General features: G+C 33.9%; 1 protein-coding gene across 2 annotated transcripts in view; it reads left to right on the top strand.

Moving 5' to 3' along the window:
- Positions 1 to 24,199, top strand: part of LOC150096262 (lambda-crystallin homolog) — a 44,215-nt gene extending 20,016 nt beyond the window's left edge. For both annotated transcript variants that reach the window (XM_090409230.1, XM_090409231.1), the window contains exons 4-6: positions 6,426 to 6,620; positions 12,306 to 12,411; positions 23,829 to 24,199. In XM_090409230.1, coding sequence (XP_090265356.1) covers positions 6,426 to 6,620; positions 12,306 to 12,411; positions 23,829 to 24,040 — 513 coding nt within the window. In that variant the 3' untranslated portion in view covers positions 24,041 to 24,199. The remainder of the gene's footprint in view (positions 1 to 6,425; positions 6,621 to 12,305; positions 12,412 to 23,828) is intronic.
- Positions 24,200 to 24,612: the final 413 nt, after the last annotated feature.

Here is a 24,612-nt window from a genome sequence, read left to right as displayed (position 1 = left end):
GTTAACCACACTCTTCTTTAATTTCCAGGAATGACCTCTTGTTTTTCCATCACTATCACACAGCTGAAACATTTCCCCTGCATCAATCCTATAAAAACCTTTCAGTAATTTAAATGTTTCTATCATATCCCCTCTTCTTCGCCTATCAACCAATCTCTGCAATCCACAAGCTCTCAATCTATCGATGTAGGGAGCATTTTTTACATTACTCACCAACATGGTCACTCTTCTCTGAGCCCTCTCTACAGCCTCCTCATCTCCAAGGAATCCAGGTGACCAGACCTGAGCACAGTAATCCAAATGTGGAAGTATCAATGCTTTATAAAGGGGAATAATAACCTCTTTATCTCTGGATGTCAGTGTGTTCTTCAACAACCAAGTAATCCTATGTGCAATCTTGGGACACCTTAGCAATGTGTCCTCTGAACTTCATCTCCCTATCTACCAACACCCCTAAGTCCCTAGCCTCATCAATCTCTTGGAGTACCTTTCCATCAATGTAGTACACAGCTGGTAATCTTTTAATCCCAAAATGCATGACTTTACACTTTTCCACATTGAACTGACATCCATTATCTTTTGCCCATTTTACCAGCTTATTTAAATCATCCTGCAAACTTTCAACATCAGCTTGATTTTTTTTATTGCACTACCCAACTTTGCATCATCAGCAAACAACTGAATATCTCCTTTTAAGCCATTTCCTATATCATTTATATACAAATTAAACAACAATGGCCAAAGCACAGAGCCCTGAGGCACACCACTGGTCACCTGCCTCATTCTGGACTCAGCTCCTCCATACACCACCTTATGGTATCTCTCCCTGAGCCATTCTCCTATCCATATCACCAATTTAGTATCCATTCCCATCTGCTCCAATTTGCATAACAGTCTTCTATGGGGTATCCTATCAAAAGCCTGATTTTGATTGCTGAAAGTCGAGCTTTAGACAGAGAGAGATAGTTGAAGAGGTTAGAGTGGTTAATGGAGTTTGGATAGAGAGAGCATATGAAAAGGGCACATTGATTTGGTAGGGAAATTTTGAGCCAAAGCAGATCAGTGGGGATTCAAGGTTTTGCAATCTCAAGCATGGTATGTCAGTTCTTATGAATGCACAAGTGCTACCCTTGTGGCAGAAAGAACCGAGTAACGTGTAGTTTGAGCAGTTGAGGTTGAATTGAGTCGAGAATCCCAATTGCCACCCTGAATAGCAGTTGCTTACACATAGTTTATACTGTATTGCTGATTAAGCCACAGATGTTGAAATGTATGCAGAAACTTTTTTTTGATAAGAATTAATGTTGGTGGGTTATTTGGTTGGACATTTTTTGGGAGAATTTGTGATCTGCAGTAAAATCATGTTTCTTTGGATTGTATATGGTGAGGAAGAGATAAAAGGAAGTGGGGCATGCAGTGAGAAGTGACAGATTCATAAACGTGCTGCCCACACAGAGGGAATTTGGTCCCTGTTCATACATGGCCTTGACAGTTCTCCTTGCAGTCACAGTATTTGGTCTCTCCCTCCAGTCACGAACTGGCAAAATACATGGTTGCAGGATTTGATGCTAGCTGATCAGGACGCCTCCAGATTTGTTATTAACTAGTTTAGTCCTGTGTGCCAACCTGTGGAACTGTTTTACTACTGTACCGTTGAATGGGGTAGGGGTCTGGTTCCCTACAGTGAGATTGTGGGTATCACTTTTTCATATGGGAAGAATGGGGGGGGTAAAGAAACCAAAAACAAATGTTCTAGTGACCAAGCATGGCTTCAGCCACTTCAAGTCTTTAATAAGCAAAGTGGGTAGTATTTCACTTGGTTATGAAAGAGATATCTACCACCTAGAGGTCTAGTCGGAATTTCCTCCAACTAGGGAAAATATACTTCTGTGGCGGCAATGCTTGTCAGGTTTGCCAGGAGCCCCCGTTTGTGGAAAGACGCTATACCGCAGGAAGTGGGGATGACTTGACTGTGAGAGGATTTATTATTATTATTATTACATAACACCTCCAGGGAGTCCAAAGACTTATCGAGGGAGGGCGTCTACGCTCCAACTCTTCGTCTTCACCAACCGCAACTACCTTCATCATCTACATCAACGTCATCTACCACCGACTATCACTAGTATCACAGACAATCAGAAACATCCATGCCTATGGCGGATTTGAACCCACAGCCTGGTTAGTTGGTAGTGTATCTGCTCTCCACCCAAAGGGTGGAGAGCAGATACACTAACCACTTGGCCAACCAGGCCCATTGACAGCCCTTTAGTAGTGCTATTGTCTCTGAAATCATCACTAATTTGATAAATTGCTTCTCTAGTTATATATGTTGGCACAGTTGACAAAACAAATCATAATGAACTCCTGTATTTAGTTCTTGTCTGACAATGCCATATGATTGGCTGGATTTGACAGTATTGATAGATTCATTTACTTGCAGCACACATAGTACTGACTTAGTTGAACTCATATCAATAAATTGCCATTTTATATTTTCAGCCATATCTACAATAAACAGTATTATTTGAAAGAGAGATACTTTCTCAGTCTAAAGTCTAAAGCCATCCTTGCTTTATTTCCTATCATGAGTTCTGCCATTACTTTGGCTGCATGTTTACTAATATCTGGAAGATTCCTCTGACTAAATTGAATAAATTTGGTATGAAAATCAGCAATAAAAAGACGATGAAAATGGGAAGAAACATTGAAAATATCAACTGTATCCTGAACAGTGAACCTATAGAACAAGTGAAACACTTCAACTATTTAGGCACAATTTTTAGTGAAGAAGGCAAATTAAATATGGAAATAGACAACAGAATCAACAAAGCTGGTATGGTAGGAAGTCAACTGAATGAATTTATATGGAATAGGAAAGAAATTAGTCAAAACACTAAATTAGCTGTATTCAAGCCAATTTTAACTTATGGATTTCAAGCTGGGTTAGAAATAAAACACTTGATCAAAGATTGGAGACCTCTGATATGAGAGTTCTGAGAAAGATTAGTGGAGTCAACAGATGGCATCAATGGCAGTATCACATTAAAAATGAGGATGTTAGGAAAAGAACTTGCCACTGTTAGCATTCAGGAATGTGTTAGTAGAGCTAATCTCAGGTGGTATGGTCACGTAAACAGAATAGGAGAGGAAAGATTAGCAAAATAAGTGTTCTTTGCCAGGTTGGCAAGGAAAAGACCCAGAGGAAGATCAAGATGTAGATGGATTGATACAATAAAAAGTGCCTTAACAGACAGAAATATAAGATCTGGTAACATTAGAATCTTGATAGATAACAGATTAATTTAGATAAAAATTGTTAATCAGAAGTTAGTAGTGGTGTAACTTTTTCATGTATTACTATCGTAATTATCTTATACATCCACCCTTGAGGGTATGTATCAGGAATTTGATGAAGAAGTTTGACTTATGTTGGTTATTTTTGTCCTAACTTTTCAAGTTTTATTCCAGGCGATTTTATCATCTTCATTTCCTATCAATAGTTTTCTTCCAGGTTAGCATCTTACTTGTTAAGTCTTCAGTATGGTCAGTTCAGTCAGCTCTAATCTTTTTTGTTTTCTAAGACAATCCTAATTGTATGAGCATTGGAGTTTTCTTGATTTTTGATCTTTCACTGACATTTTCATTTCAAACATCTTTTTTTTCTGATCTTTGATCTGTTATGCTGCTTAAGTGATTATATTGCTGTAGAGTAGATCAGTAAGAATTCAGTGACTGGTTTCCTGTTTAATTTTGATCTTTCAATGTCAATTTTTCTACCAGATTTGTTACAGTAGTCATTTAATTTGGTGAAAACAGTCTTAAAAAATAGCAAATTTATTTAAGAAGGTAACATTATCTGTGCAAGTAGTGAATCAATCTGAATATTTTCTGATTTAATATACAGGGGCTACCTCCTCTTATAATCCATAGATTATAACAGATATAATCTATATATTATTTCCTTTGTAATGCAATATATAGTTATAGCATACAGCCTTGCTTACATCCTGTTTAGCATCAGAAATACTGTCTTCATGTATGAAGGGGATCTGGAAAGTTCTGATAAACACCTAGATAAATGTGATATTAAAGCAATTGATATAATCACAAGAAAGAACATACTAGTAGCAGAGTATGTTCTTTCTTGTGATTATATCAATTGCTTTAATATTATTTTTAACTTGCGTTCTTATATCCTCGTATGTTCTTTCTTGTGGTTATATCAGTTGCTTTAATATCATTTTTGTTCTAGATGTTTATCAGAACTTTCCAGACCCTCCTCCCTTGTATACCTGTTAGTTCTAACTGATAAATTAAAAATTAGGTATAAAATTATATATTCCTCTGTATTATGTCCCATTTTACATAGTAGTATATTATATAATAGTTTTTGATTAGCATGTGCCTTTTCCAGATCTACAAAATTTCAGTACAGATTTCTTGTGATATTTCCAGATTTTTTATCTATTTGTTACACCAAAGTAAAAAATTTGTTCTGACAGCCACTGAATATTTGGCCTGAGCATGTTCTCCAAGTCTCTTTATCAGTTTTTCATTATCCCTGGTGAATCACTTGCAAAAATAATACCTGAAACACTGTAATTCTCACATTCATTTTTATTGCAGGTTATTTTTTATAGATTGCCTTAATATGAGTTCTGTTCTAATCATTTAGAATTTGATATTTTGATCATGATTTCTGAATTGTGCAGTATAGCCCACTTACAAATTTTATACATTTGTATTTGACATTGCATTTTGCTATGGAGAAATGGAGGTTTTTCCTTTTTTTTTTTTACTATTGTTCTGTCATAATTTTTCTATGTAATTATAATTACTCTAACATCCTGATTATTCTATTTTCAGTTTTTATATCAGCCATATCATCTTTTATTCTTTTTGTTGATATTCCTTCTTTCATTTCCTTTTTCATTTTCAGGCTTTTTTTTTTTTTAGTAGCCTCCAGAACATTTTGTCACTATTTGTTTTCTATGTTCTTCACACTTGGAGCTTTTCTATATTCTAATGGAAAATAAATATCTTGGCAATGAAAATAATCATTGCCAAGATATTCTGTGTGATTTCTCCTTTTCCTTCTACCTTTCAAGTCCACCATGTTCTCACTTTTCTAGTTTTGCATAGTTTCACAGCTTTGCTTTCCTAGTTGCATATTTGAATTTGTCACTGGAATATTGCAAAAATTATAATGGTAATGTGTGTGGGGATACTTGAATTAGTTCTCTACAGTACTGATTTTCACACAAGCCATAAAAAAAAGTACTTGGAAAAATAAGTATAGCACAATTACGATTTCCTGTTGCTCTTCCATTAGGGCACATTTTAACTTTCTTACCAGCCATGACATGATTAGTGCCAATCAAAACATGAATGCAAAGTGTGCTATTGAAATTGCATAGATATGAAGCATAAGATGGCTGATATATTTCATCTACCATGGCTAGTTTATCTCTACAAATACTAATGTATTTGTATAGATAAAGGGATTGTATGGTGTTGTGGAGAGTTTATGAATTTCCTTAAAAATATCATTGCTGTGGATCTTGGCTGAGAATTTTTGATTGTTATAGCAAATTTGCTCATTATAATAATATTTGTATAGTGAAAGATCAGATCAGAGATTTTCTTCATCTAGAGTGAGACCAGTATCCTACTTATCAGAGTCCTGAAGTGGTTTGATAAAACACCATGTTTGGTTTCTAGAGCAGGATTCTCCTGGATTATTTAATCCTCATTCCATCCATGGTAGTAATGTACTATAAGGTTTACAACTTTTCTGGATGAGATTAATGGTTTAAAAAAGAAATGCTTTAATGGAGCAGTATTGATATTTTTGATTTCTTTAATTTCAATTTAATGATCTTAATCATTTTACAGTTGACTCTTGATATAACACTCATAGGAACTAAAGGAATACTTTGTTAAAGTGAAATTTCCTTTATCATAGATGGAGCTTTAATGGAACTATCCAATAGTTTATTATAGTGAGTGAGTTCACTGCAGTGATATTTATTATAGTGAGATTTCACTGTATTTTGGGTTGTTTAAATGATTTTATGCAGTACTCCATTTTATAATCAGCATTGTCCACAAACATTCATCGCAACATTTCATTATCCAGTGTGAGGTCAGAAGTGGCTTGAAAAAGTACCATGTATGAGGAAACTGGATTATCTTACTGTTAGCCTACCATGCATACTAAATGTCCAATAGTTTTACAGCCTTTCATGGGATGAGATATTCAAATAAATAAGAACAAATATTATATTATTTCTTCTTAAATTGTTTAAAATTTTATAAACAGATATGTTCTGCATTTAGAACAATGATTGTAGAATTTTTGTTCTTTGTCATAACATTTTATTTTCACTGTTGATAATTTGATGCCAATTTTGTAATTTCAGGTAAATCCACCATATTTTGTTCCATTAGTAGAATTAGTTCCAGCACCTTGGACTGACTCTTCATTTCTTTTAAGAACTAAAGCACTTATGACAGAAATTGGTCAAAAACCTGTCACATTAATGAAGGAGGTTTTAGGATTTGGCCTAAATCGTATTCAGTATGCCCTTTTAAATGAGGCATGGAGATTAATTAAGGTAAATGTTGTAAAGTTCATTATAACATAATCTTGACAAAAGAAAAATAATTTAAAATTTAGTTTAGATGATTTAAAATATAATTTAATTTAATCGAATATTTAGATAATTTGAAATAAGTATTGTGATTCCACCTGTTTTAGAATGAAATAAACTGATATGTGTATTTCTTTGTCACACCTGGCCTATTCTTTTATAAGGCAAAGATATACTCCTAGTTCACTGCATATTGTTAACGTCACGTGGAAAAATTTTGTGAACTTCAAAAGGTGTGTCATCATCAGATGCCACATTAGTGATCTGTTTGTTTGTGGTAGTTAAGATTGCATCACTCAGAATTAACTGTAGGCAACATTACTAGCAGATGTAAATGAGAATGCCACCTCAGCCATAAAACACACAAGAAGAGCAGTGAAACTAATACCAAGGAACGAAAGGACAGCACAGAAATTTTGACTGTCCACCGTGGGAAACAATCAACCAGGAGTTCAGGTTAGTAGGACACTATATAAAGAGCTGCTCAATCTTGATTTTTAATGATAGGGCAATATAAGTCAAACAAAATTACAGCAATCATTAACATAGACTATGCAAACATTGTGACTGGTACATAGAGTGAATCTGCAATATGGAATAACAAATTATGTTATACTCCTTTAGTTGGATGGGTGAGTGTGATGGCAATGACCACAGAACACCTTATACCCAGGTACATCATCCCAACAATAAAGATTAGTGACAGAGGTATGGATATTTGGTTTCAGTGCCTGGAAGGATGAACATCTACAGTTATGCAACACTTCTAGATAATGCAGTACTTCATATGATGGTAGTTTTAAACAAGACTGATGCCTTTTTCCATATGAATCATGTTGAAGGAAGAATGTTCCAAAATCTCAGACTGATTTATTACACATTAGTGGTGAGTGCTTATGAGGGTGGAAAGTGTGATTTCAACCAAAAGGAGGACTTCCGTATATTTAGGGACATGAAATTTACGTTTCTTCAAGATATAGCTCAATCTCAAAAAATAAAAAATAAAAAATAAAAAAAATAAAATACAAGTTTTATTTATTTTTATTTACATAAAATAAATGTTGATCTGCATCCATATAATTAGAATGTGTAACTATGTTGAGAACAAAACAATATTTTGTTTTACATATTGTTTTGTGCAAAATCAGAAGAAGAAAAAAAAAAACTATATATTTGTTTAATATAATTCATTGTCTTGAAATTCACTCTGGGTGGAAGGTAGAAATTACAATGTTACTTAATCTTCTATTAGTTACTTTAGACCTAATTTATAAGTAAACTGGGTTCTGCAGTGGATGAAATCTTATGTAAAAATCATTGTAGTGTTTTGAGAGGAAATCCAGGTTGTGAAAATGCTGTACATACAACATCAAACAAAAAAAATATGGGAATGGTGGATTTGATGATCTGTTGCTTTGAGTTCTATATGGAGGAGGTGAGCTGGAAGAACTTATTGCATTAGCAGCCCAATATTGGAATATTAATATTATAGATTTTTGGTAATCCATGCATTCTGGTTATCAACATCAAATACCAGATATATATCCTCAGCAGGGGAGGGGATGTATAGGATATTATGATATTACTACATAAAAGCATCATATCCTCATAACTTCCTGTTAACAATATTTCTTTCAAATTAATCTGTTACCTGTCAACTACAATATTATGAGATCTGTTATTTGTCTTCTAAGGTACTTACTGTATCATTCCACCTAGATTTTGGTCTTCCTCTGGATCTTTTTTTTTTTTTTGCTATCCTAGCAAAAAAAACAACAATTTTTTGTTAAATTTTCTTCACCCATTCCTGCATGCTAAAATAGCAAGTTCCTTCCTAATATCCTTATTTTTATTATGATTCTGTCATTGATGCCATTTCCCCTAATCTTTCTTGCAACTTTCATATCTGTGGGCTCCAGTCTTTGATAATGTTTGAAATTATAAGTTCAAATTGGTTTGAATATTGCCTTGTATACAGTTAATGTTTTGACTAATTATTCTTATTTCACATAAATTTATAGCTTTTTTTCTTTACCATAACAGATTTGTGAATCTTTGTCTATTTCCATATTTAATTTGCCATCTTCACTAAAAATTATGCTAAATAACTGAAATGTTTCTCTTGTTTAATAGGTTTTCCATTCAGGATACAGTGATGTTTTCAATGTTTTTGCCTATTGGCTGATTCTCATACTAAATTTATTATAGCAGTTATTCAATTTAGCTAGATCGATATGGATGATGAATAACAGTGGAGATAATATGCATCCTTGTCTCGCATCTGATTTAATACCAGACCATATTCCTGTCATCCTCCTTCAATTCAAACTGCTGACTTACAACTCAAATATAGACTAAGTAGTACTTGATGTAATTATTATTACTTAGCACCTCCAGGGAGTCCAAAGACTCATCAAGGGAAGGCACGTGCTCTACAACTCTCCATCTCCACCAATCCATTCACCTCTTTCATCTACACCAACGCCATCTACCGCCCACCACCTAGTATTTTCACAGACAATCATAAACATCCATGCCCACGGTGGGATTTGAACCCACAGCCTTTTAGCTGGAGAGCGAATACGCTAACCACTTGACCAACCAGGCTGGCAATGTTTCATTTACGCCATAGCATGTAGTGTTTTGAACAGTTTTTTCTTGGCACCTTATCATATGCCTTTTCCAGATCTACGAAACTTAAATACAGATCTTATGTTCCCATCATTTCTCGACTATTTCTTAAGTGAAAATTTGATCCTAACAACCTGTATTTGACCCGAATCCAGCTTGTTCTTTTCCAAGCTTCCTTTCACAATTTTTCTTAACTGTTTCTCAAGTATTGGATAAATCTTACCAGAAATGCCCATTAGGGAAGTTTCTCTGTAATTCTCATATTCAGTTTATTTTCCTTTTTATAGATGGTACTATGAGCTCTACTCCAGTCATCCAGAATTCAAACCTCAGACCAGGCCTTCTGAATTATGTAATGTATACTTCCATATTTGAACATTTCTAGTTGAATGGCACTACTCAAGTTGCTTTCCTCGTTTCAGGTTTTTGATGCTTTTTCTACCTTAAGTATATATATATACTCCTGATTGCATTCTTCTTGAATGTTTTCCACCACTGTATTGTCACTGTTTCCTTTAGCAATATGTTCAAGTAATTACTCCAGACATCTGGAATATTGTTATCTCCAGTTTCATGTCCTTTATCATCTCTGATTTCCTTTTACAGTATTCTTTCCTCCATTTCTAAGCTTTCAATAGCTTCCAGAATATTTTTGCCATCTGATCAAACTCAAGATCAAATACACAAAACCAGTTTAGAAGAAAATTGTTGATAAGAAACTACAAATCATAATTCTGTTGGGTTATAGGTATCCTTAGAAGGTATAATACCAAGACATGATTATAGTAATAATGATTTGTTGTCAGGACACTCATGATGTTAGCAAGTATTATTCAATATTACACTGTTTGTAAGTCAACCAATTAACTTATTAATAATTTAAGATTCTTTTGTGTGTATTTTGGTATTGCATAGGCCTCTCTACTAATGGAAAGTCTCCATAGTTCAGCATACTGACTTTTGGTTTTTTTTTGGTTAGAATACCTTTGGTTGGAAAGATGCAAGTTGAAATTTGCATCCTAGATGCAAATGCAAAGAAGAATCTTTGTACCTTTGACTAACACTATGGCAAATTCCCAGACATTACAGGAACTGTTTGTCATAATTAGATAATTTGCTGTAGTGAATTTCCTTTAGTAAAAGGCTGTGCTGAAAGAAATTGTGCAGCTTTGGTCAAAACTTACGTAGCTAGTTATAATGGTGTTATAGTGGGAGTCAGCCAGTCTCTACCATATGGAAGTGGCAGAATTTTTCCTCTTGAAAACGGGCTTTTCATTCTAAAAAACAGGCAACTAGACAGAACACACATAATCATATATTTAGGCCGAGTGCTAGTTGAAGCAGGTTTTTTGGGAATTAAAACATATGTGCTGAATTTTAATTTGCTAAATGCTGTTGGCATTTAATGAATAAAAACAGCATCTGTCAGCCAGGAATGAATTAAATGTTACTTTCATGGCTTCAATATTTTGTCTGTTGCAGAGATATCTTCAGGATACAATGTAAGAATTGTTATATAAACACAAGTGGAACAGAAGCAATGGATGTAGGCAGCCCTATGCTATGTTGGATGGGAAGTCTTATAATTGCAGTTGCCCAACCATAATTTATTTAAGGTTGGATTGATTTTTAAGACAGCCGAGTTGTATCCAAGGCATGGTCTGCAAGATATAGCTGATCATAATTGAACAAATTACAAAGACAAATTGACCGTTATTAGGCAGTTGTATCCAAGGCATGGTCTACTACATCTCACTGATAATTGTATTTGTAGATTGTCTTATGGAAAAATTGGAAGATCTACCACCATCTCTTGAACATAAAGATTACATTTATCACAATTATAGTCAGTTTTAGCAGGCTATGTCTTGACCCTGCACAGAATCAAATGTAAAGAACAGTATGTAATACTGCAGTAAATGCAAACAGGAGATGTTTTTAGAATCATCAGATCTTGAAAACCAACTTAACCACATTGATCTAAAAATCAAGACGTAAGTGGAAAATATTATAATAATAAATAATTATGGAAATCCTTTGCATAAATGAATTATGTATTATTATAACAACCTAACCACAATAAATATGGCGTGAAACTCCCTAAGATATTGCAAACTGTAATTCTTACTTACCACTATGGGTGGTGGTAGGTCTTCCCCTTATGGGACTTTTGACTTTTAGTCTAATCATCACCACTTGCTCTTATGGTGTTTGTGTGCACTAAAATTCTTGTTATATCCCCAATGATATCTCTGACAAAGGCAAAATATTGGAGCCTAAAAATGAAGAATGAATTTAACAGACATGCTTTACTATAATTCCAAACAGGTATCTGCTTGTAAGATCTAAGATTCTCAGATCTATGTAATCTCACAAAGCATATATGCAGTTGACAGATGGGGGCTTGAATAACTTATTCTGCTAAATTATTGATCACAAAAACTCATTTGTTGTAGCATCTATTTGAAAAGCTGTTCTTATCAAGAATTAGATAACAATCAGCGTTTTATTTGTCAAGTTTTTATACTAGGAGGTATGTGAGATTGGCAGTAGTAGTAACTCTACATTGCTCAGTTTTTAGTTTTACTTCAATATATATATACTGACAGTGATAGAAATCCAGTGCATGTCAGTATTATCTGGCTAGTTTTTCTGTTTCCAGGATGGGGGGAAACACTTCTTAGGAATTAAAAATTCTGCTAACTCTAAATGAAACCAAATTATCTTCGGTTGAAAAATCTGCTTATAAATGATCCTCATATCTCAGATGCGATTCCAACTCAGATCTTTGCAGCCAAAGGGTTTCATAAATTTCATGCATGTCATACTTCTAAAAACAAATATGCAAAAAAATTAAGTCAATCAGGAGATATGTACACACACCTAGATGATATACATATTCATGAAATCAACTATTATCGAGCAATTAAAATAAAATCATAATTTTTGATAATTGACTAAATTTTTCATAATGCTAAAAAAAGTGCCAATGGATGTAAAGAAATTTCTCTTTTACAGAATGGTGTGATGACAGTAGAGGATGTAGATACTACAATGTCTGAAGGTCTTGGAATGAGATATGCTTTTCTTGGACCCCTGGAAACTGCCCACCTCAATGCAGATGGTATTTTTTTTATTGTAGTTTAATTAGTATTATGTAAAGAATATAAGAATATTTTATAGTTTTTTTTTTTTTTTATTTCCCATGGCTTTCTAATTCCTTTTTTTTCCCGACCATCCTTTTTGGTTGGTTAAAATGCCATGCTGATTGTCAGTCTTCAGATTCAACATTTAGTATTGCAATATATGAGATAATAAGGAACATGAATTGAAAATGTATAAATATAACCATTATACAAACTATAATCGTGGAAAACAATGTTTTTTTTTTTTTTTAATTGTGTAAGGAGGGGGGGGGAATAGCACAATATGTAGCTTAAGAGTCTGGTCTTTGACATTTTAAGGCTCCAGTGTCAATCAAAACTTAAAGCATTTCAAAAATATCAAAATGTGTTAGCTTCAAAATAAGTACTGCAATATTTTTCATTTTTATGAAAAGATTGTTTTCATTTCTCTAGTGAGGGAATTGCGAAATAATTGGTAGTTGACTGGTCATAGGCATCAGAGCATACTTCTCATAATTAAACGTTACTTTGCATGGTGTTTAACCATAACACACTTTTCTAGTATCTGAATAGAATAATTTTGCACTATTTATAAAAAAATTAAAAAAAGTTGATAACAAAGACATGCCCATACTTAAAATTGTAGATGCATATTCCACCAGAATGCATTCCTTGAAATGAAAAGTTAGTTGAATCTTGGACTATTTTTACCTATAAGGTTATCATTATACATGGATGTTTTGTCTCTATGATGTGCAGTTGAAAGAATGACATATTTAGTTGGAAAGACCTTAGTTTAAATCCCATCTGGTACATAAAGTATATTTATAAAGGCTTTTCAATATTTGTTTTCTCTACACAATACTAATGTCTTATGTGCAATTTAAAAATTAAAAAAAATGAAGGGAATAACATGGTTCTCCTAGAATTAGGATATTTCCTCCTAATTCTAATAGTTTTTTTTTAATAACATGTGAAACAAAAACTGTCTGGAGAATACATCATAAAAATTTGAAGGAAATGACTCATCTGGCTTGGTCATATCAGTAGGCCTTTAAACCTTCTAATGCAAGTTCTCAAAGTACTTATACACCAAAAAAAAAAAAAAACGAGAGACCAACTTAGAATAAGCTGGGTAGACAACATAAAAAACTGACAGGTGCTTCACTTAGGGCTTAAAGCTAAATGTTATATGAGGACTGATTCAAATATTTCCTGATATCTCTTGACATCCACTCAACTGTCCTGTTATGGACTTTGAGAAGAACATGTTCATCTCATAGCTTTAATTATTTTGACTCTTGATCCTGAATAACAACAGCATTCTCTGCCAACCCAAGAAACATTACTAATTCCTTTGCATTAAATAGTCATATGATAACTACAATGTAAATACATTTATTGACCAAAATACTGGAGAAAGGGATATGCTAAATGGAAGCAAATTTAATTAGTAACACATTACTAATTACAAGTGGCAGGGTGCTGGCTGTGTAGTAAATAGAGAAACTGTCTGAGAGACAGCACAAGCATTGGTTGTTTGTGTTATAGTGAAAAAACCAGGGAGAAAGGTCATAACTATTTATGGGTTGGTAAGAATCTTGGAAACTATTACTCCTAGGATGGCCATGAGCAAGAGTATGTTGTATATTTCAAGAATGGTCTGATAAACAGAAAACATCAAGTTGCCATCATACATGCAGCTGGAAATAGCTGATCATTGCATGAGACATGAATGATTGTAGGCATAAAATTCAGTAAACATGCTACAATTCAGATGTATCTGAATGCATCAGATACTGTTTCAAATTGAGTTTTTTTTGTTTTCTTTCTTTTATGAAATTGAATCTTCATCATGAACGATGGCAAACATATAGTCCAGTTAGTACCATGCATGGACTAAGAACTAGATACCTAGGAATCTTGCTCTAATAGAACTTTTCAAGCCATATCAAGCCTTTACTAAGCAGGGTGGAAGTTTTGCATTTGGCAATGAATCTAATTCCCAAAGACACTTGTATACAAACAGTAGGATTTGAATCTTCCAGATTAGAGAAATGGAGATGCTATCTACTTAACCAGCTGGGCCAATATTAATAGCTGCAGTCAGTCATTGATGATATTACACCTGTCACATTCATTTGAACATTGTAATTTGTATGGGTGTCTGAGAGGAAGTATCCTCTTGTGACATTTCTTCATTTTAGTTCAGAGAGGCTATTCTCGTGGGCCTTAATATAAGAAACAGGTATATTTCAAATTTGGTTAAAATTTGTTGAATGAAAGAAAAAAAAAAGCTATTCATTTCTTTCATTAATTGTATTTAATGTTTCAAATTTATATTAATTTATAATTGACAATAATTTACAATATTAATTTATATTGAACTTAAAACTAGAATAACATTAGATCAATTTAGACCTTTGTTGATTCTTGTAATAAGAATAGGTAATGATTATTTAATAGTTTTTAGCTTTGAAATCTTGAATAAATTTCACTTGGTTAGGGCAAGGATAATATGAAAAGAATATACTTAAATAGAAAAAGTTTTACGGCTAAACATTAATTAATACCCGGAATTTAGTAGTTAAAGTATGTAAATTACACCTACTGGTTTCACCACCTAGTGGTATCTTCAGGACTTCAAAAATATAAATACATAGATCACAAAGTTGGCCAAAAACTAAAATCCGTTACAAGAGAAATTTGTGCTAACCAGTAAATGTAAAATCATGTGGCATGCGTTAGCTGTCTGCAGTTAGCACAACAGAAGGTGATTGTTGACAAAGTTGAAATCTCTGATCCATCATCATCAAATTCCTGCCATGTACCCTCAAAGGGTGTACAGGATATGATAGTACTACATGAAAAATTTACATCATTACAAACTTCCTCTCTACAATTTTCCTCCAAATCAATCTGATACTTGTCAAGACTCCAACATTACCAGATCTTATATTTCTACTGTCTAAGGCACTTTGTACAGTATCAATCCACCTATATCTTGGTCTTCCTCTGGGTCGTTTTCCTGCCAACTTGGCATAGAACACTTGTTTTGCTAATCTTTCCTCACTCATTCTATTTAAGTGACCATACCACCTGAGATTAGCTCTGCTTATACATTCCTGGATGCTGACAATGTCAAGTTCTTTCCTAATATCCTCGTTTTTAATATGATATTGCCATTGATGCCATTGGTTCACGCCTCTAATCTTTCTCAGGACTCTCATATCTGTGGTCTCTAGTCTTTGGTCAAGTATTTTACTTCTGACCCAGCTCTCGGATCCTTAAGTTAAAACTGGTTTCAACACTGTATTGTATACAGCTAATTTAGTGTTCTGACTAATTTCTCTCTTATTCCATATGAATTTATTCAATTGACTTCCTACCATACCAGATTTGTTGATTCTGTTGTCTATTTCCATATTTAATTTACCATCTTCACTAAAAATCGTGCCTAAGTAGCTGAAATGTTTTACTTGTTCCACAGGTTCTCCATTCACAACACAGTTGACATTTTCAATGATTCTGCCTATTTTCATTGTCTTTGTCTTTTTATTGCTGACCTTCATACCATATCTATTACAACAGCTATTCAATTTAGTCAGAGAATCTTACAGACTTGTAGCGGATTTATTTAGAAGTATAACATCATCCGCATAAAGCAAAGAGCTGACATTAACATCTCCAATTTTGATATCATGTTTAATACCACTTTCCTTCATAATGTGATCCATATAGATAATGAATAACAGAGGGGATAATTTACATCCTTGTCTCACACCAGATTTAACATTAAACCATCTTCCTGTATTTTCTTCAAATTCTAACTGCTGACTTACAACTCAAATAAAGACTAAGTATTGCTTGATATAATGCCCCATTGACACCATATAACTGTAGCGTATTGAATAGCTTCTCTCTTGGCACCTTGTCATATGCCTTTTCTAAATCGACAAAACTTAAATACAGATCTTTGTTGTATTCCCATGATTTCTCCACTATTTGTCGTATAGTGAAGATCTGATCCTGACAGCCTCTATTTGACCTGAATCCAGCTTGTTCTTCACCCACCTTTTCTTCCACAATTCTTCTCAACCGTTTCTCAAGTATACTTGCATAGATCTTACCGCGAACACTCAGTAGGGATATACCTCTGTAATTCTCACATTCAGTTTTATTTCCCTTTTTATATATGGGTACTATGAGAGCTCTACTCCAGTCATCGGGAATTCGTCCCTCTGTCCAGACATTCTGAACTATGCAGTGCAGCCACTGTAAGACTTTTATACCACCATACTTCAGCATTTCTGGTCGAATATCATCTACTCCTGCTGCTTTTCCACATTTCAAGCCTTTGGTGGCTTTTTCTACTTCAAGTATGATTATGTATTCCTGACTGCATGCCTGGTCAGTGTTTTTTTATCACTATGCTGTCATCACTGCTTGTTTCATTTAGCAGTTTTTCAAAGTAATTACTCCATACTTCAAGGATATCTTTTTCTCCCGTTTTCATGTCACCTTTATCATCTCTAACTCTTTTCACAGCACTCTTTTCTCCATTCCTAAGCTTCTTCAACAACCTTCAGAATATTTTGCCACCTTCTTGATATTTATTTTCTATGTTCTTGCCAATATCCTCCCATGACTTTTGTTTAGCTAGTTTTATACACTGTTTAGCTTTCTTACATTTGTCTCTGTATTCTCTAAGAGCACAAGCTGACTTATTTGCCAGGAACTTTGATATGCTTTCTTCTTTTCCTTCACTGCCTCTTTAACTTCCTGTGTCCACCATGGAGTTCTAATTTTTCTATCCTTGCAGACAACTTTACCACATGCCTCTCTACCTGAATCAATCAGGGTTTTCTTCAAGGCTTGCTGCTGAATCTCCAAGGTTTGGTTCCTGTTCTCAAACTCTTTCATTTTTCCTTCAGTAATCTTCATTTATTTTAGTCTACAGTTCACATCTGAGAGCTGCTCAACTTTTATTTGCTTTAAAACTTTCTTACGTGTCATTCTTTTCAATATGAAATTCAATTTTATACTGCTCAAGACTAAATAGTGATCACTTCCAATTTCAAATCCTCTGTACACCTGGTGTCCTGCACCAGGAAGAAAACATCACTATCAACAATAACATAGTCAATGAGACTTTTCTTATTCATTGCCTCTTCTCTCCATGTGAATTTGTGCACATTTTTATGTTGGAACATGGTTAGTAATAACCAGTCCATGTCCTGAGCAGAAATCCAACAGGTATTTGCCATTATTATTAGTTTTGTTCTTTTCTCCAAAATTTCCCAAAACATTTTTGTATGTCTGACAATCGCTTCCAACTCTGCTATTTAGATCCCCAACAAGGACCAACTTTTCCTTTTTCATTGTGTCAGTAGCTTTCTCTAAAGCCCCAAAAAATTCCTCCACTTCTACCTTAGTAGAACCTTCTGTGGGACAATAGGCACAAATAAGTCTCATTGTCCAGTTCACCATTCTGATATTTGCCCAAATCACTCTACTTGAGACTGACCGCCATTCAAGAAGATTAGCCTCATATTTTGTGTTGAATACTATGGCTACTCCTTCTTTTCCTTGATTGTCATTTCCTGAATATAACATTTTGTATTTATTGCACAGAAAGATCTCACCAGTTTTTATCTTTTTTGTTTCAGTCACCCCAAATATGTCGATCTGGTACTTATCTAATTCCTTCGCTAGCTCCATTTCTTTGCCATTCAGGCTTCTTATGTTGATAGTACCGATCTTTAACTCTGATGTTGAGTTGGGGTGTGTTTTCAGATTTGTTCCAGTAGCTGACTTTTCGCTGTTTGCTCTGGTTCCCTGGCAAAAACAACGGGGACCTTGTTTAACCTGGCGACGCCCCAGCCGGCATGAAATTTTGTCATGTTGTACCATCATTTGTATTTTGGTTTAATCAGTAGGAATACAATATGGTCAGCTAAATCCCAAATTGCCAGCCCATCCTCATTCGTTCAGTATCCAGGTAGATACCCAACAGGGTGCACCACGAGAAGGTGAGGATTGGACATTAGGTTAGAAGCCCTCGGTTCTCTGCATTCCTTTGAAGGCTATGTGGAGGTCTCCTCTCAGTATCTCTCCTTAGTTTTTTATTTAGTAAACTACATGAATTTATGACCATTAACTGATTCCTTCAGTTTATAGGTCAGAGCATTATTCTAATAAATAAATATTACTTTGAATGGTTTGACTATAACTTCATCACAACACTTTTCTAGTATTTGAATTGAATAATTTTGCACTATTTATAAAAAAAAAAAAAATTAAAAAAAAATTAAAAAAAAAAAAGAAGTCTGGAATAAAAGTTCTTTTCTATAAAAGGCATGGTTAAAAAGTTCTAATGAACTGCATGGTTGGCCAGACCAGTCTTTTTTTTTTTTTTTTTTTTTTTTTTTTTTTTTTTTTTTTTTTTATGGCCAACATCTGCAACGTGTTCCTTCTTACCTCAAATCATGGTTTGTCTGTCCTATATAGACTAAACTGCAAGAGCATGGAATTTTATACTCTTGAATATTTGTAGAAAGGTGTACTATCTTTAGGAGACCTTAGGAGGCTGTGAACAGTTTGAATTGGTTTAAAAGTTACTCAGATGTGATCTCTGAAAAAGAGATGCTATTTTAATCAATAAACTGCATGTGAGAATTACAGAGGTATTTCCCTACTGAGTGTTCCTGGCAAGATCTATGCAAGTATACTTGAGAAATGGTTGAGAAGAATTGTGGAAGAAAAGCTTGGTGAAGAACAAGCTGGATTCAGGCCAAATAGAGGCTGTCAGGATCAGATCTTCACTTTACGACAAATAGTCGAGAAAGCATGGGAATATAACAAAGATCTGTATTTAAGTTTTGTCGATCTGGAAAAGGCATATGACAAAGTGCCAAGAGAGAAGCTATTCAATACGCTGCAGTTATATGGTGTCAATGGGGCATTATATCAAGCAATACTTAGTCTTTATTTGAGTTGTAAGTCAGCAGTTAGAATTGAAGGAAGTACAGGAAGATGGTTTAATGTTAAATCTGGTGTGAGACAAGGATGTACATTATCCCCTCTGTTATTCATTATCTATATGGATCACATTATGAAGGAAAGTGGTATTAAACATGATATCAAAATTGGAGATGTTAATGTCAGCTTTTTGCTTTATGCGGATGATGTTATACTTCTAAATAAATCCGCTACAAGTCTGCAAGATTCTCTGACTAAATTGAATAGCTGTTGTAATAGATATGGTATGAAGGTCAGCAATAAAAAGACAAAGACAATGAAAATAGGCAGAATCATTGAAAATGTCAACTGTGTTGTGAATGGAGAACCTGTGGAATAAGTAAAACATTTCAGTTATTTAGGCACGATTTTTACTGAAGATGGTAAATTAAATATAGAAATAGACAACAGAATCAGCAAAGTTGCTGGTATGGTGGGAAGTCAATTGAATAAATTCATATGGAATAAGAGAGAAATTAGTCGGAACACTAAATTAGCTGTATACAATACAGTGTTCAAACCAGTTTTAACTTATGGATCTGAGAGCTGGGTCAGAAGTAAAACACTTGACCAAAGACTAGAGACCACAGATAAGAGAGTCCTGAGAAAGATTATAGGCATGAACAGATGGCATCAATGGCAGTATCATATTAAAAACGAGGATATTAGGAAAGAACTTGTCATTGTCGGCATCCAGGAATGCGTTAGCAGAGCTAATCTGAGGTGGTATGGTCACTTAAACAGAATGGGCGAAGAAAGATTAGCAAAACAAGTGTTCTCTGTCAGGTTGGCAGCAAAACGACCCAGAGGAAGACCAAGATATAGGTGGATTGATACGGTACAAAGTGCTTTAGACGATAGAAATATAAGATCTGATAATGTTGGAGTGTTGACAAGTAACAGACTGATTTGGAGGAAAATTGTAGATAGGAAATTAATAATGATGTAATTTTTTTCATGTAGTACTATCATATCCTGTACACCCCTTGAGGGTACATGGCAGAAATTTGATGATGATGAACTTAATAATAATATATGGAATTATTATTATTAAGTCTTTGTATTGGATATTGGGAGTGGTAGGTTTTGAAAATAAAATCCTATCAACTTTTTTTTTTGGAATAGACACTGAGAACTGAAAAAATTTTATCTGAGGTTCAGTCTTGAGTTAGTCATCATTTTGTATAATAGAAACTGCTCAATTTTTTAGGGTGTGGATTGTGCACAATTTTTGAGTAGGATGATGATGGGATGAGGCACAAAGATATTGTTGATAGGGTTATAATACACCTGAAGAGTAACACCACTTTCAGAGCTTTCAGATGATGAAAACATCAAGAAAAGGGAGTTTTCCATCTTTTTCAAGCTCTAATGTAAATTTGATAGTGATAAGAGAATGGAGAAATTGTTGCAGGCTTTAAGGTCTCATGTTTCCAAATAATAAAGATTTCAATATATTTCCACGATACTGCTGGTTTTAGACTCATTTCTGGTAGGAAAGTTTCAAAATTCTCCATAAAAAAGGCAGCTGAAGGGGGAGAGGGGAGGGGGGTGCCAATCACAGGTCCAAATTTTGTTTGTAAAACATTATTCCACTGAAAAAAAAATGAACCAGAGACAATGTTCAAATAAGTTAGCAAAATCTGGTGGAAAGATTTGTCTTCAGATGATGTAACACATCATCTAAAGCAACGTTAGTAAACATGGATATTATGTTTACATGCAAGGATGATGTGTGTAAACTTGATAGTTTCTGTACAAAATAGGATGAATTTTGATGTAAGATTCAGATGACCTTTCCTAATATTGTAGATTAGCTAGATGTTTCAGTAAGGGAGTTTATCTATGATTGGTCTCAAGGGGATGCCAGGCAATGTATTTAGGTATAAAATCTCCCACAAAAACTTAAATTTTTTTGAGTTCAATTTTAGAGAGATTTCCACATATATAAAATATGAATTTATGTAGTAATATGTTGTAATTGTATGAATGTTAAATTTTACTGTAAAAGTGCACAAAAATAAGCTTTATTTAGTTGTATGTAAAATGAAGGAAGGAGGATTAGAGGAGATTATACGCGATGACTGTGCATAAACAAACATTCGCAAGATCTTGCAAACAAAGAAATATGCACCCACGATATAGTGTCTCGCACGAAACCTGCTGATGTGATGTCACTGTGCTGGCGGGTGATCCTGGCAACAATTATGTGATTACATGGAATGAGACAAGATATTTGAGAGGGCTCTCAAAAATATAGAGAATATGGGGTTTAGAAGACTCACTGGTTGCTCTATTGCTCCCCTTCCTGAGTTTTGGAGGCTTCTGGTGCCGGTCCCTTTTAGTGGACAGGGTTCTGGTGGTGGAGGCAAGGCCATATTTCGATGGAACTCCAGCCAGATTGCAACGACGTGCTTGGAGCATACAGCTATCCTTGGGCATAGTGGAAGACATCAGCAGTTCCTTTCCTGTTTCCAACGGAGAAATCTACCTTAATTTCCCAGCAACACTTCAAGAGTGAAGAATTGTTCATGTTAACTGGACTGTATCTGTAAAGGCTACTGTAAGTAAGCATACATTTTTTTAATGTTTTAAAAGCTTGCTGTTGGAAATTATGTATGTAATGAAAGTGCTTACAGGAAATTGTTAATAACTAGTTAAGTAAACAGTTATGGTCATGAAAGGAAACGAATGTAAATTTTGTATATAGAATGAACAGAGATTAGCTAAGTTAGCACATAAGGAATAACTATATGTTAAATTTAGATGAGTTAACAATATAAAGGGTTATGTAAGAGAAAGTTAATTGCATGTTGCACTTAATGTGTATATGACCAGGTTGAGAAAGAGATCTTCTCCCTCTTACATTGTGATTTGTAGTTTCATACTAAGATAAAAATAAAAATGTTTTGTTTGTATAACTATCTTGCCTGATCTGTTGCCAATGCACTGTCTCCCAAAAATTATTGTACCTGTGAGCTTGTTTGATTATAAATCGCCATGACTAGCTATAAGAGATTGTGTATGTTAAATTTGACATACACAATCTCTTATGTGTATGTCATATGTTAAATTTGATCTTGCCTGTGTTCCATACTTTTATTCTCAAGTTATATATACAAATTAGAATGGCACAGTCGTTAAACAAATTTTTCTAATTTCATAGTTTGAGAGTTGGTAACCTGTTTATCATGGATAGACTAATGACAAAGGTCATTTACTAGCAGTGGGAAGACTATGAGGGATTAATAGAGAGGTCTATCTTAAGCGGATTATAGGTATGACTGAGTAAAGTACAAGAAGTAAGTTAGGCCTAAGGTGCATGCATAAAAGAATAAAAGGTGCGGTTGATAGAAATTCAAAGTTGATATTAGACATAGAATATTAAAAAGGAGCAGTCGACGTCAATTAACTATTAAATTATAATCCACTATTATAATTTAACATAGGCAACCTGTATAAAGTCATGGAGGAATTGCAATGTAATGACTTGAGCTTTTGTAGTAATTCTGGAGGTCAGTTTGGGACACTAAGTAAATTGTCTGGAAAACTGTATTTAGAACTACTCTGTTGTATTCCCTTTATCAGCTTTCAATATTATGTTCTTTCTAAGTGATAGTTAAGTTTTTCTTTCTGAGATGGAAGTATTATATGGTAGAGAAAGGAGCTGTGTAGTGGTTTTTAGTTTGATAATATTAGCAATATCTGATGGGAAATATATGAATTCCTTTTTCAACACTGCATAAAAAAATCTACTTTTGGAATATAATAGTTACAGCATAGTTAAAACCGCTTATAAGAATAGACTACTCAAAACAGTTAAGCAGTGGTCTGACAGATTTAATACAACCTTACCTGAGGTTGAAGAGCTCTATTCATCTGAGACTGAAGTAATGAATTAAATTTCTTCCTCATTCTATTCATATAAGAATTAAAGCATTGATATGAGCTGTAAACCATATTGCTGATATTGGTTAACCATGCTGCTGATTGGAACTTTTAAACATGCCTTATTTCGAAAATAACTTTTAACCTAGACTTGTGAAGTTATGGTCATCCATTCATGCAGATCACTGAATAAAAACCAAGGACTGATATTAAGTGACATATGGAAATCTTATCAGAGATTTCAACTTCACCAACAGTCACTTTCTGTTGCTAACTGCAGCCAGCTAAGGAGATTTTGTGTTTTTTGCTTAGTATGACTTTATTTAAATGCCTTTTAATGGTTTTTGTTTAGTCAACTTTGTGATATTTAAATCCTGAAGATGCCACAAGTTCTATTTTAGGTGGCAAAACTAATAAGTGTTTTTTACATATGTTAATCATTAACAAATTCCTAGTGATAAAGAGCATAACATTTTAAAATTTATTAACTTTTTTTTTTCTTTTGCAGGAATCTTGGACTATTTAGCACGTTATGGAGATGGTATTTTTAATGTTTCTGAAACATTTGGCCCACATCCCAGAATGGAAGGAGAGACTGCCAAGGAAATTCATAATCAATTATGTCAGAAAATACCATTAGATAAGTTAGCTGAATATCGTGTATGGAGAGACAATTGTCTTGCATCTCTGTCAAAATTAAAACAAAGCACAAGTAAATAATCCTTTACAAGAAACTGAGTTTAATATCCTGTAATAACTGGATTTTATATAATATCTTATATAATATATAAGATAATATAAAGTAGGCTGAAGAAACAAAAAGAAGCTAATATGAACTGTTATCTGTTTTTAAAATAAATCATTTTTACAAAATCTTAACATTTGTCTTGGAGTTTTCATTTACAATGCAGGATTAAGATGATTTCATTAATTTTTTTTTTTTTTTTTTTTTTTACTTAATATAACAGAGGATCTCTAATTTCTGGCTGATCACCTGAAGCATGATGAATTCAGCTGCTTTCTCTGTCAAACTAGTTTATGCTGCAATCCATATAGAAGAGATTGGTTGATCATCCTATAGCACCTTAGTACCATGTGCGGGAAGGAGTTATTTGATTTATTGAAAGATGAAGTGTAGTGACTTGAATATAAGATTTGACTTTGTTTACTTTCAGTTAAAAAGTATCTTTCATTGGAAACTGGGGATCCTCCATAGTCTTTTGGTAGGAAAGATTAGGAGTTTGAATCCTGAACTTTATAGGTGCCTGCCTCCATATGAAACTCATCTTCAG

The sequence above is a fragment of the Typopeltis vanoorti genome, chromosome 19, assembly GCF_054136105.1.
Source record: "Typopeltis vanoorti isolate ZY-2024b chromosome 19, IOZ_Tvanoo_1.0, whole genome shotgun sequence".
NCBI lineage: Eukaryota > Metazoa > Arthropoda > Arachnida > Uropygi > Thelyphonidae > Typopeltis > Typopeltis vanoorti.
Note: the sequence above shows the minus strand (reverse complement) of the source record. Positions and strands in the feature narration are given on the sequence as shown.